Source organism: Penaeus japonicus, unplaced genomic scaffold, assembly GCF_977035675.1.
Source record: "Penaeus japonicus unplaced genomic scaffold, GWHDUDI00000001_assembly GWHDUDI00000019, whole genome shotgun sequence".
NCBI lineage: Eukaryota > Metazoa > Arthropoda > Malacostraca > Decapoda > Penaeidae > Penaeus > Penaeus japonicus.
Window position 1 is genome coordinate 29,166,727 of NW_028234421.1, and position 14,657 is coordinate 29,181,383.

General features: G+C 33.6%; 2 protein-coding genes across 8 annotated transcripts in view; one reads left to right on the top strand and one right to left on the bottom strand.

The window, feature by feature from the left end:
• Polr3E (RNA polymerase III subunit E) lies at window positions 1-8,687 on the top strand. The gene is made up of 10 exons (XM_043035486.2): window positions 1-135; window positions 2,511-2,612; window positions 3,637-3,791; window positions 4,129-4,331; window positions 4,827-4,974; window positions 5,556-5,782; window positions 6,132-6,340; window positions 7,310-7,476; window positions 7,979-8,057; window positions 8,251-8,687. Exons 1-10 carry the CDS (start codon window positions 94-96, stop codon window positions 8,377-8,379), a joined length of 1,461 nt encoding a protein of 486 aa, XP_042891420.1. The 5' UTR covers window positions 1-93; the 3' UTR covers window positions 8,380-8,687.
• LOC122265960 (solute carrier family 15 member 2) overlaps window positions 8,672-14,657 on the bottom strand; it is a 60,126-nt gene continuing 54,140 nt past the window's right edge. For all 7 annotated transcript variants that reach the window (XM_086547611.1, XM_086547612.1, XM_086547615.1 and 4 more), the window contains 9 exons: window positions 14,438-14,608; window positions 14,003-14,131; window positions 12,859-12,987; window positions 12,567-12,670; window positions 12,159-12,299; window positions 10,889-11,015; window positions 10,588-10,716; window positions 10,310-10,417; window positions 8,672-9,746 (listed from right to left, as the gene is read on the bottom strand). In XM_086547611.1, coding sequence (XP_086403737.1) covers window positions 9,567-9,746; window positions 10,310-10,417; window positions 10,588-10,716; window positions 10,889-11,015; window positions 12,159-12,299; window positions 12,567-12,670; window positions 12,859-12,987; window positions 14,003-14,131; window positions 14,438-14,608 — 1,218 coding nt within the window. In that variant the 3' untranslated portion in view covers window positions 8,672-9,566. The remainder of the gene's footprint in view (window positions 9,747-10,309; window positions 10,418-10,587; window positions 10,717-10,888; window positions 11,016-12,158; window positions 12,300-12,566; window positions 12,671-12,858; window positions 12,988-14,002; window positions 14,132-14,437; window positions 14,609-14,657) is intronic.

The following is a 14,657-nucleotide window of genomic DNA, read 5'->3' on the forward strand; positions in this document are numbered from 1 at the left end:
CAAAACATTTATATTTACCATCCTTGAAAACAACGTGGGTGTCATATGTATAAATAAGCTTTAGGGAATATTGCTGATTGAATAAAATATAATATGGGACCAGTAGAGGCTGAAAATGATCCACTAGTTGCCGAAGTAAGTATGAATGATAGCACTTTTATTTTATGTTGTACCAAATAATGATATCGATACTGAAAACCTACCATATTGCTGAGCACATTACGAGCCAATCCTTTAATTGCATCATGGAATTTAATGATATGACGTTGATAACCTTGATGGTGATTGTATTTTCCTTCTTATCACATTATTCCAATCAATATGTTAAACAGGGAAATCCATGAGGAAATTCTATTTACACTATTATAGCCTCGGAAATAACTAGGTTGTAAATTATTTTCAGTTCTGTTAATATGTCAAAAAAAAGAAAAAAAAAAGAAGATATAACAGTTTGTTGAATTTGTTCCAATCTTTTGATGATTATTCACATTGTTAAGCATTTTTACTTTTTTAGTATGTGACAGCCATGATCCGCACACAAAACAGTACATGGAATCAATTGTTGACTGAATTCTAAGACATGTTTAATTTTTAGCATTTTGTTGCAAGGTAAAAATATAAAACAGAGTCATGGTAAATATTTAGAATAGCACTGTCTTACTAAATGCCACATAAGTGGTACTGATGGATTGCTCTTACTTTCCACAACTTATATATTGTATATATGATCCATGATTCCACCCCTATACCCACAATCTGGGTCCCCTTAGTAGGGGAGGGTATGAAGGAGATCAGGGAAATTGCTGGGTGATATATGCTTTAATTGTATGAATATAAGATATAGTTTCTCTTACTCACTCACATGGTGTACTGTTTGCACAGTGATTGCGGTTCCATGACATGAAGCAAGATTTTGGGGGAATTTTATATGTGTTGTTTTGGGGGCATTTTTTGTCAATAAAATCTTAATCCAATGACCCACCTAACCTAGTTTTGAGGATTGGCCTAGATACCCCCTTTTTCAGGGCACTTCGTTCTACTTATCTCAATTTATTTCATACCCTTCCCTACTATTGGGGCTCCGATTGTATATAGGGGGAAATCACGGACAATATCTACTACATATGAGTAGTAGAGGTTGAGAGGAGAGGAATCGTGGTATTTAGGGGTGGTAAAGAGGGCGGGGGGGGTGGGGGCGTCGGGAAAATGTGAGTGGGTGTAGGTGCGGGGATATAATAATGTGACGGGATAAATAAAATAAAATAGGTTAATAAAAAATAAAAATAGGATATATAAAAATAAAAATAAAAAATTTGGGGTGTCGGGGTGTAGGGCGTAGGATAAAAATGTCCTACGCCCACACCGACACGTTCATTTTTTCCCGAGCGCCCACACCCCACAGGTTCTTTACTACGGGCCTTAGAACCATGGTGCTAATCTGAATATTTACCAGGATTATACTTGCAACAGCTGATTAGACTTTCACCCTGGTATTGAGTTTGTATGTAGACAGTAACAAAAAGAATCATAAGGATGCTGTCTTTATGATTCACAGTTCTTTGGAGGTAAAGATTTTTGTTCTTTATCCTTTTATTCTTACATGATGTACATACTAAAAGTTGCTAAATACCAGGGAGAAAAGTAAAAAAAGAAAGGGGGGGATTTTTGATAGAGGCACAGGCTGCATTTTTAAGCAATATATATAAAACTGCGTTCTGTGAGTTTCATCTTTTTTTCTACAGGGCCCTTTGCTTCCTCACTATTTTTCATTCCCATTTTTTTTATGCTAATCTTTGAAAGGCAAGTATTAGGAATTTTAAAAAGGCCTTTTTTATAGACATTTTAGATTTTGGAGAGCAGTGTAGGAAAAATTTGGAAAAGTGCCATGGAGAGCCCCCAGAGATTTGTGATCTGAATATTTTGAGACAAGGCACAAGGGAACTCTTGGCTCTCACATTTTGCAAATTCATTACAAAGATTATAAAGAAAGCACTCTACAAGTACTCCATCTACTTCATTATGAATACATTTATTATTTTGTTTGTTTATTTCTTTTCATTTTCATTCATATTTTAATGAAACTGGAATGACAACATGACAACATGCTGGTACTCTCAATTGCTAATGTAACATTGCATAATGTGCTACTGTTAACTAATCACTTGTATTTCCTGCTTAACCCATTGGTCGCAGTATTAAAAAAAGGTCTGTGCAGTAGGATGGCTGTTTTACATGTCTGGCATGGTGCCATCCGCGTCTATGACCGACTCTGCCTTTGCAGCAAATCATGGCATCCGCTGCTAATGGGTTAAGATATGAAAATGTTTTTAAAATATCTGGGTCTAATGAAAAATGAGTGTAAAGTACTTGAAATTAATGAAGTATTCACTATAATACAGTTCTACATTTATGGTAAAAATATGAAGAAAACAAGAGCATGGGAAGCATTAGATTTAGTGAGAGCTACAGACTTTGGAACTACATTACTATAAGAGAGATATCCTTGACAGATTCCAGTATATTTGGCAAAGACTCTAACAGAGCAGCTGTATATTCTCCAGTACCCAGTACGACCTCGTTCCCACTCATATGATGACTCATCCATCCTTAAGGTTAGTAGTAACACTTCTTTCTTAACTTTTATGTGTGAATGAGGATTCATATTTGCAGATGTACTTAATTGATTATAATGATTTTGTCAGATGATTTGTATTCTTTGTTTATCAGATAATTAATGATCATTTATTTTAATTTATTAATTTAATTTTGATATTCGCTTAAGCCATTGGTCGCAGTTTTAAATAAATATTTGTGCAGTAGGATGGCTGGTTTACAGTGTCTGGCACAGTGCCATCTGCGTCTATGGCCGACTCTGCCTTTGCAGCAAATCATGGCATCCGCTGCTAATGGGTTAATTACAGAAAAGTTATATTTCATATGGGAATTTTTTGAGGTCAGATAACAACCATTGTATTGCTATATACATGTAGGAAATTAATACCCTTACATCCCAAGTTGATATACTTCCGTATAGCAACATTTTCAACATATATAATTCTTTGAATTAGAGAGATAAGACATAAGGAAAAGTCTAGAACAAATGGTGGGTGGTTGAGTGTCTCTTAGAATCTAACTAAGCCTAGAGTGTATTGTACTCCCATTCAATTATATATATTTTTTATAGAGAAATCACTTAACTAAGATACAATATGTATTTCCCCAAATTTTAGATAAGGAAAAGATTTTAAGATTTTTTTTTTTTTTGTTAAGTTCAGTGAGACCACTGGATAATTGATTCTTTTAAAAATTTGCCTAAGTATAAGAGTTCTCTCTTAAATTGAATAGTTTGAAAAATTTATATAATGAAAAACATCACAATTAGCCATGGTTTTGGATGATGTCAGATATTAAAATCAAGTGCAGTAGATACTTGTTTTGATACACTGTGTATGTGTGTACTGTTTGTGTGCATGCTTGTGTGCGTGCGTGCCTGTGTGCGTGCGTGCCTGTGTGTGTATATGAATGTTTATGTGTGTTTGTGTTTGTGTACATGATGCTCATTGAAAATTGTTATGATTACTCAACATCAAAGTAATCCTTATAAGTTATTAACTGATTTCTTTATTCTGACAACAGACCAAAATACGTCCCCGTAGCGGACAGATGGAAATGGAGTTGGGACTGCAAACAAGGGGACCCACATTTGACAGAAGTAAAGGGGAGCAAATTGCACTCAATGTTGATGGAGCTTTCAGAGACAAACGTGACTCTGAGGACAATTACTACAAGAGGTACAGCAAGTTTTTGTTTATTTATTTGAGATAAGATACTTTATTTAGAAAAAGCTGCATGATGTTCAGCTTGTGTTTTTGCCATGCAGACTCATCTCTTTTGGAAGTAGAATAAAAAAAGAAAGATACATGTATTACAGTTTCTTTACTATTTGTGATTTCTTATTTTTTGAAAATGTTCTTACTTTGGTTTACTCTATCTAGCCCCTTCCCCTCCCCTCCCCACACACACTCGCACACACACACTTGCACACATAGCAATCCTTTAGCTTTTGTAGTACTTACAGTAGAATGAAAAAAAGAATATTGATATTGAACGACAATTTCTTTCCAACAGCAGCGTGATGGATAAATTAGTACTGACATCATCCAAGGCTTTAAGTGATGTTAGCCGTTATGCTGTGGGTGTAATGCGGGACAACAGCCTTCACCTCACCCCAGTGGCATCGGTCCTTGCCCTCAGGCCTTGCTTTTCCTACTTGGATCAGGCTGACAAGCGGGGAAAACAGGAACGTAAAGAAAGGATGGGGGAAGGTGAAGGTGCGTCATGGGATTATGTATTATGTAATGGAATCCACAGATTTTTGAAATATGATGATAATATCATTGTCTCAGTCTATTAATTGACCTATTAAGACACAGGACCTGGTCACATGCACAGTTCACAGTGGTTTTGTTATATTATTATTTTTTAATATATATATACACCATTCCCTGCATTTTCTCCAAAAAAAGAGTTTTAATTTCTATAACAGTTATTATCATTATCAACATTATTTTCAAATATCAAATGGTATTACTTTTATGATAATAATAAAAGCAATGATAATTGTTTTAAGAATAATGTTTAATGGGTAAATGGATGAGGTTAGGTAGGCCAAGTAATTGTGTGTAGAAGAAGAAGAAAGAGAAAACTAAAAAACAAAGTATGGTGGACAACATTCCAAGCATCAATGGATTAAAATATTCATTTATTGTTTTTTTTTTTTTTTAATGAAAATAGACTTTGAATATTAATTTTCTTTTTTATTTCAGACTCAGAAGAAGAGGAAAAAGCTCGAAAAGTCACAGTCCAGTTTGAAAAACCAGAAACAGAGAAAAGTCGTAAAGCCAAGGAAAAGAGCTATGGATTTCTTCTTAGACAAATTCGGGAGGAGCCTTGGGTTGAAGTCAACTACCATAAGTAAGTTTGAAGGAATTATGTAATTCCTCTCTGTCTCTCTTGGCCTCTGTCTGCATCTATCTGTTTCTTTCTCTTTTTATCTTTGTCTGCCTACCTATGTCTCAGTCTGTGTCTCCCTCTCTGTCTCTGTCTTTGTTTCTTTATAACTCTGTCTCTCTCCATCTTTGTCTCTTTCACTATCACTATCACTGTCACTGTCACTGTCACTTTCACCTTCACCTTCACCTTCACCTTCACCTTCACCTTCACCTTCACCTTCACCTTCACCTTCACCTTCACCTTCACCTTCACCTTCACCGTCACTGGCCCCATCACTGTCACTGTCACCATCACCGTCACCGTTTCTGTCTCCATCTCCATCACTATTGCTATCATTGTCATTTTGACTATGACTATGGCTGTCACTGTCACTGTCATTATCTGTCTGTCTCTTTCTTTGTGTCTCCCTGTCTTGCTCTCTTCTTCTCTCCCTCTCTCCTTCAATCCCACTTTTCCCCTTTCCCTCACCCCTTCCCTTTTCCATCGCCTTCACCCTTTCCAACTCTTCTTGCACATAAAGAATGTCTGATCTCGCTTTGCAGATTTGGAAGTGAGCGCAGTGAATTTGAGATGAGGAAGTTATACTGCATGTATGAAGATGAGCACATAGACCAGTTTAATCTAGACCCCAAGGAGTACCTGAAGCAGTTAGTTCCCCCGACAGAGGAAGTCCAGTCGGTCACTCCTGGACTCCCCGCTCACCTCATGTCTCGCTCTGCCTTATCTTCTCTTCCTCTGCACGACCGTGTGAAAACAGTCATGATGAATGGTGGGTAGTGTGTGAAAATTGAATATTTGGTAATGAGGTTTGAAACCTAATATCTATCCTAAGAGTTGGGAAATTGAAATGCTTTTGCAGGAAAATTTGATATGATTTAAAAAATGCTTCAAAAGAGGAAATAAAATGAAAGCCTACGATATCACAGGATAGTCTTTATCCTTTATTAACTTATTTTTTTATTTCAGTTTGTTGATTTACTTACTATTATACTATCCCACTAAGATGTGAATCCTCATTTATATTACATATTTAATAGTAGGTGAAGAAAACATTATTTTTAATGTCTTCAACACCATTTATCATCATAAATCATTACAGTCCCCTCTCTCTCAATCAGCTGGTGTTGCATCCTTCACGGAACTACTAGGGGTGTTAGGGTGTGGCACAGCTTCTGAGACAGCGCTGTCTGTGCTGAAGGTCTTACAGCAGGTGGCTGTCCTCGTGCAAGGCAACTGGGTTGTGAAGTCAGACATCCTGTACCCTAAAGATGGCAAGTCTGAGTCTGGGGTGGCCAACGAGCTCATTCAGAGAGGACGAGATTATGTGGTAAGGCCTTGAATGTGTCTCTTGTGCTTGTGAATGGCTTGAAATGCTGTGTTATCATTGTCATCAGTATGCTTATTGTCACCGTCACCATAATTGTCATCATATTTGTTATTTTCTTGATTACACTATTTTAGACCTTGCTGAATTGATTTCGCTTTGTATTCTGTTTTTTTAAATTCAGTATTTTAAATCTTGCATATATAATGCTACTCCACATGCAGTTTCAAGCATGCTTTATGTTATTATTTTTTTGTAGATCTTTCTAGTTTAGTTTTGCTTCACAAGGAATTCAGTTTGCTTGATAAGAATAGCTAATGTGGGTTTTCATAACCAGTGACCATTAATTTTGTTTTTTTCCAGTGCTGATGCCTTTTATTGATATTGTACAGTTCCGTTATGGAGAATGTCTTTAACGCTATTTCTTTTTAATGCTTAAACCAGGAAGTGACATATTTTGTGATGCATCACTTCTTTGTTGCTTGAAAGGAATAGAAAGATAAAAAAGAATGGTTGTATCAAAGATTAAAAAATGATGATAGGATGATAGGATGATAGGATGATAGGATGATAGGATGATAGGATGATAGGATGATAGGATGATAGGATGATAGGATGATAGGATGATAGGATGATAGGATGATAGGATGATAGGATGATGATGATGATGATGATGATGATGATGATGATGATGATGATGATGATGATGATGATGATGATGATGATGATGATGATGATGATGATGATGATGATGATGATGATGATGATGATGCAATAAACACTAAAATAAAAGACAATAAGATGGCTCAAGCAAAGGGTAACTAATGAATTGTTATATATTTGAAAAACATTTTAAGCTTAAATTCTAAAGACTTGATTTCCAAAATGCCAAATATAGAATGTATTTACTGTTTACTTACAGAAAGGTTTTGTTATTATGTATTATTCACAGTTTCTGTCATTATCTTACAGCTCTACCTCTTCACAAAGAACTCAACTTTATTGCGAAATGAAATAGCAGAGCTGATTAAACTACCAAGCAATGATATAAAGGAGATTTTACGTGGGGTGGCTAGATGCCGAGGGTCCCGTGCAACTTGGGAATTTTTACTCCCGACAGACAAAACTTTCTTAAAAAAGTAAGTACTTGCTCAAATTTTATTCTAGCTCAATTAATTTGTATTAATAATTGATATTACAGATCAAAGTAACACTGATAAGTGCAGAGAATGTCAGAAATTAGATTGAAGACTTGGCTTAATGCTCTACATGTTAAAAATAAGATGCAAAAGATAAAGAGAGTAATATTGTGACTGAATTGTGCATTGCTGTTTTCTTTCACCCTCCACATCAGTCTCATTGACTGATTGATTTAAATTATACTGAGTGCAGTTGGTTGTACTAAATGCATCATATTTAATTCAAATCAAAGTAAGTTTAAGTCTTTCTTTTTATAACAACTCTTTTGCTATCATTTTCACCAAATCATTATTTTTTTTTAAGGCTTTGAAATATTTTGTAATGGGTGCACCTCAAAAATCTTTTTTTGTGTTTTTATATATTAGTAACAAAGTAACTTCTGTCTGTTTCCCCCTTCTTTTTTAAGAATTTCACCAGTATAACAAATGTATCATGTCTTAGGTACCCTGATGTTGTTCAAAGACAGCAGATGATTTGGCAGTCAAGAAATGAACAATTGTCACATGTTTTCAAAGAGAAGGTAAGTTGGATAATGAAGGGTAACTTTCTTACATGAAGTAGCACACACAATAGCTTTCATCAATAATTATAGTCCATTAGAGAGACAATACTTAAATGAATTAGAATTTAAGGAAAAAATTCAGCGTCATTTTTGTAAGCTTATCAGAAAACCTCGCATTGGGAAATATTACTAAAGAAAATTCTCTTGCCAGCAAATCAAACAAGAGGATACTGGAAAAGCCTCCAGCTCCTTAAAGAAAGGTCGAGGTTCAAGAGGCAAGATGGACACTTCTGAAGATCAGTCTGACTCACAGAGCAAGCCGGCTAAACTTCGGAAATGACAAAAGGACTTGGGCCAAGATTAGATCTTAATTAAATTTGTATGGCACACTTTAAGAACTTGCAGGTTATACATATATATAGAAAACTTTGTCTTTGGTTCAGTTTCATTCAGACACTGAATGCAAGAAAAGATTTATGTATTAATATGAAATATATATTGAATGGATTATTTTTCCCAAGACAGGTAGGAACTTATGTACCAAAATGATATGTCATATCAGACCTAATATAGTCCTTATTTCCAATTACCAATTTTTGTCAACCTCATACTGTGTTGTGGATAATAAAATGTTTTTTTTTATTAAAACATATTTATTTAAAAACACCTTCCTTAAAAAAAGAGAAACAAAATAGACTTTTTAATATTTTTGCATCTTGAGTAAATTAACTTATGACATGGGAAAGGGAGAACATAAAACATTTATTATATTATGCAATCAATAATTAGTATATGTAGGTACTCCTAAAATTGCATATAAATTAACAATATAAATTAAAACAAGATCAACCAAAAAATCAGACACTATGACCTATAAAAAAAAATATGGTATTACTACTTCACATATACAAAATATGTTGTTTTGCAAAACATCTCTGTAAACTGATATCTCTCAGGTTTTATTTAGAAAAATACATGTACAAATAATGGCTTTTGTTTTGCCTTGTTTCTATTTTTACACTCAAATATCTCTCTTGTAGAGAATGGATAACAAGTGTGGCATAGCTATCCAAGTTAAAACCTAGAATTGTAAAAACAGTTCTGCAATATTCACAGAATACAATAATATATACAAGATGAAAGGCTGAGATACATGAAAAGATATGGAATAAAAGACAACTTGACCTCAGTTTCAAGGCATGCTGTAAAATATTTGATTAAATATATTTATATTTATATTGGTATATGTTTATATGTAGAATCATAACAGATGTGGACCTGAAGCCAAAATAAATATAATAAGTACTTTGTACAATTCCAGCAGCCAATTATTTACTAAAGTTGATGTGCATAATCAATCATTTGAAATTTTTTTTTTTAAATACATGAATATTTTTTTCATAGGCATGTAAATGTGTAATTTGGGCAAATATACAAGGTAATCATAATTCACAACACTGCAAAGAATTGAACAAGAAATATTAGAAGGGAATGATGTTTACACTGAATTCCTCAGTCATTCTTTAATTAAAAGTTTGTCTCGTCATCAGAATACGCCTCATTTTCCTTCCCCGATTTCCCTTGCTTCTCATTCTTGGTATCTTCAATTTCTCCATTTTGATCTACATATTTGTACCTTACAGCTAAAGCAGCAAATGCCACCATATCGACAAACATAAGGACGGCAAAGAGGAAGAATTCGAGAGCCTGTGATGAAAAGTAAAAAGGAAATTGTATTAATTTACAACACATATATTCATAACTTTAAATTTGCAAATTCATTTTCTGACCCTTAGGTTCAAACTAATGCATCCTTCTTTACTTTAAGGTGAAAAATGAAAAATTAAATCCTATCCCAGTGGATCAAGTATGAATAAGAAACAAAAAGATTTGTGGACATGTTCTGATATGATGTTCAATCTTACCCACATTTTCTCAAGAGTTATTTTACTTTACACAGAATATTCTTAAGTTAGTTTCATTTGTATGTATTTTTTTCTATATTCAATTTATCTCAACTGAACATTAATCAAGAGACCTCTATTTTTGAACAGCTTCAATCTTCTTGCAGGTACTGTGTTTTCAAATTATACTAATGATGTTCTAGTTTACTATAAGCTATTCCATTGGCTTTTTTTTGTACTATTCATGGCAATTATTACCATATACTTTTAACTTTTACTTATAAAAAGTATTCCAATTGATGTCAATTACCTTGAAAAACTATTTCCCAGTAATCCTCAACAAATATATTAAACTACTGTACTTACTTGTCTTTGGAAGAATTTGGCTTCAGCAATGATAACAACAATCAAGTTACCAAAGGCTACAGTGAGAAGCCAGGCAGCTTGCAAGACTGACTTCATACTACTTGGAGCCTGGAAAATATAGATCAATAAAAGGTTAAAATTAATCATGGTCAATATGCTTGCATATAAACCATACTTTATTCTCAGTCTATATCTTTTTTTTGCAACTAATTCACAAGTTTTTCTGAACAGTATACAAAAGGATATACTTTAACACACAATAATATTTCATTACACACCTGCATGAATGAGAATTCAAGCCCAGTAATGGAGAACATAATTTCAGATACTGTGATAACAAAATATTGTGGTATCAGCCACAGCATGTGAACAGTGTTGGCAGGGGTGACTTCATATATTGTCACAGACTGTAATAAAGAAGGAAAATTATTCATAAAAGAATATAGCATATGTTTAAATATACAGAAAGCCAAGAAAATGTATATTCTATTTCTACTGTTATTAACTTCTTTTAGATTATAAAAGACAATGTCTAAAACACTACTGAAATACTGTCATATAGCTAAGAATATTACTCACTGTTTCATTGGTTCCATCAAGAGGCTTATGCACCATGAAATCATATACACCTCCCATTTTCACACTAAAAGATCCAACGGGAGATGATTCTGTTCCATTATCCTCTGTTGGCAGGAAAACCTCAAAGCTAAAAAGAAAAACAAAGTTCAAAATTAATTAATAATGCAGTGATTTTATTTAAAACTAAATATCACAGTTTTTCATGAATATGATCACATTCTACAAAGGACCTGTACTCTTAATGTAATTTTCTTCCCATTCCCTGGATATCTGATATCTTTCAACAGCATAACTGCATACAAAAAAAAATCAAAAGCAGATAATGATACATTCTACTCTTTCCTAACATACACTGCCCATCAAGCCGGTTATTCGCTTTTGTCTTCCGTTAACATTCTACTCTTTCCTAATATATACTGCCCATCAAGCCGGTTATTCGCTTTTGTCTTCCGTTAACATTCTACTCTTTCCTAATATATACTGCCCATCAAGCCGGTTATTCGCTTTTGTCTTCCGTTAACATTCTACTCTTTCCTAATATATACTGCCCATCAAGCCGGTTATTCGCTTTTGTCTTCCGTTAACATTCTACTCTTTCCTAATATATACTGCCCATCAAGCCAGTTATTCATTTTTGTCTTCCATTAACATTAACCTCATTTGAATTAATTTAATAATGCAGCAGGTTAGATTTTATTCTTTTCCTCAGACTATACATAAAAAAAAAAATGAATAAAAAGAAAACAGCTTTTATTCAAGTAATGCTGCTTTGTGTAAAAGATCTTAATGATATATCAACCTATAGTTTTTTACTTTAAAAAGTGTACATATATCAGAAGTTTCCAACCTTTTCCAGCCTGAATGAATAATGCTAAAGCTTTTACAGCTCATTAATCATGCCACATTTTTGAAGCTGTGATAATTTCAATCATGCAGTACAAGCAAAATGTAAAACTCTCACACATGATGTGGTCTTACTTATATTTATGGTTATTAACCCACTTCTATGAATAAAAAAATTGGTGGCTCAATTTAAGGATTTTCATGGCCTACCAATGAGTCTCTTCCAATTGTAGGGAACTGCTGGTATATATAATAGGCAGAGACTATTCTAGTTATTAAAATGATAGTCACCTATAACAAAAGAAAGCTTTGATCATTACTAAAAATCTGATAAAAAGTTATAGATAAAATAGATATAAATGATCAATCAAAAATAGTTATTCTAGTAATAGTCATATTTTCAAAAACAAAACTCCTTCTTTCTTACGTCTCAGGTTCAACATCCATGAATTCAGTGCCAGATATGTGTCCTTGATCCTTCTCATTGATAAAGAATCTGAATTCCGTTTTTCCTTTTATAAGTACTGCAGAACCAAACGGTACATTTTGGTCTAGATTGTAGAGCATCCTGTAAATATATCAATCGGAACACAACATTAAAATGAATATGGAGAAATTGTGTAAATAGATTATGAAAATTATCTGATATTGCTTTGGAACTAAAATATGAACTTCTAAACAGGGTTGAGTTAAAATTGAATGATATGGTAATATATAACTGTAGAATTGCCTCAGATACTAGTTCTATATAACCTCAAAGGCAGTACTAAGGCAAAACCATAAAGATAATACTAAATTATGGCATAAAACACAATGATGATAAATATTACACTACCTTAGTTTTGGGAGACCTTCACTGGACTTTTCGATTTCATCAGGAGGATCAATATTCATCAGTTTTACCACATTGCTGTCAGCAGTAATCATAATGACGTGAGCCTGTTGTGAAAGCAAGAAGTAAGAAACATCACTTTTCCTGTTATAAAAATTCAATAGCCATTTACATTTATTTCACACATTGTATAAGATACAAATATCATGTACATTTATTTCAAATGTCACATTAAATAGGAGATAGACCTACAATCAGCAAATAACTCTACAATAGAGCATGTATATACTCGTACCGTTTTCTCAAAGACTTTGGTTTGGAGAATATCATTGAAGTGCTCAATATTTCCACAGTTACTTGTGTCAAGATCCAACGTAACATTCAGATGAAGATCTGCTCCATCGATTGCAACACTCTTAAACACCTGTAAAGATGGACAAATTGTATATCAGTAACAGTTTCAATTGGTATATGAAAAATAATTGGTTCTTTTTTTGTACACTAGAGCCTAATCATCACTTTCTTCAATATTGATACAATAAAATCACATACATAAGAAATTATTATGCATTTGACCCTCATTAAAATGGACTAAAAGGGGAAGCCCTGTTTACATATAGCAGAATATGTAACAACTGGGGGTTTCAGTGAAACCTTATCAAGCCCAAATCAACCCATGACTCTTTTCTCCCAACACCTCAGGACAAACTGAGGGGCAGGGGGGAGTTAGGAGGGAGGTGATAGTGGTGCCATGATGTTGAGTTGCAAAGTTATATAATCCACAATTAACTGGGATTGATCAAGAAAATCAATAAATGTACTTGTGCTACTACTGTATCTGAAAGTTTACTCTTTTCATTCTTTACTCTTTCAAGTACCCTTTACATTTCTAATTCTTGTGGTACACTTATATGCATACACTTGGACCTTGTCCAATTTAGCTACAAAACATTCAAGTCTTTTTTTTATCACAAAAAACTTCTCTTTTTCTATCAGTTATTCTATCATCACCTCTGTTCTATCATTGCAACAGACCATAGCTGGGCAGTTGGCTCTGACCACTGACATTCAAATGCCTGGGGACACATTTCTGCTGACTGTATTATCATGAGGAATTCGCTGTATTTCCATAGCTATGGGATAACAGCACATTGACATGAAAAGGTTATCTTAAATTTCTCAAAAAAAAAAAAAAAAAAAAAAAAAAAAAAAAAAAAAAAAAAAAAAAAAAAAAAAAAAAAAAAAAAAAAAAAAAAAAAAAAAAAAAAAAAAAAAAAAAAATTTTACTAAATATGTTATTGTACATATAATTATACAAATAATTTGCAGAAGTCTGCTGATGTTTACCTGTACTTCATACAATTCCATTCATATGTAATCTGCCAATAAAAAATTGTTTTATTCAGAAAAATAACTTAATAATAAACCAGATATCTCACCTTCTCCTCTAAATGTTTTAAAGTAAACTGTTCTTCTTCAAAGGGGAGATTTAGTGTAACATCACACGGAAGACCATTGATAAATGACAGTCGAGTTTCCAAACTTTTAACAGGTACTGGATATGTGGTCTGCAATAAGAAAATATCATAGAATATGTGGTCTGAAAAATAGTGTCAATAACTCTATCAGCAGTAAAAAGACAGAGCGTTTTTATTTTTCACTTTAATATCTAATACTTCCAAACTGCATTACACACAAATAAAGAAAATGTGAGTAAGTGAGCAAATGAGTATATCATTAAGGGAATACAGTAAGTGAATGAGAGAGACAAAGACAAATAGATCAGGGAAAGAAGAGAGAGGAAGAGAGAGGAAGCAGCATGGGTAATTATGTAATGAGTGAGGGAGGGAAATTCCCAAAACATCTCTACACACCTCAAGCTTTAGTTCCAAAAAGCCTGATATCAGGAAGGCTACTCCAGCAAGGACTCCTCCAGTGAAGATTCGTGTCAGCGGTTTCGTGAGCAAGTTGCATTTTGCCAAAAGAGGGTATACGAAAGAGTCGAAGATGGGGATCAACATTAAGATGAAGAAGGGATTGATAACCTGGAAAGGAAGAAAGATTGCTGAGTAATCATACATGAAACACAGAATT

Excerpts from the sequence above, each read along its gene's own strand:
- Polr3E (XM_043035486.2), top strand. The coding sequence starts at position 94 with ATGGGACCAGTAGAGGCTGAAAATGATCCACTAGTTGCCGAA. Across the intron at positions 136-2,510 it reads ATGATCCACTAGTTGCCGAA|ATTCCAGTATATTTGGCAAA; the intron begins GTAAGTATGAAT and ends TATCCTTGACAG. Across the intron at positions 4,332-4,826 it reads AAGGATGGGGGAAGGTGAAG|ACTCAGAAGAAGAGGAAAAA; the intron begins GTGCGTCATGGG and ends TTTTTATTTCAG.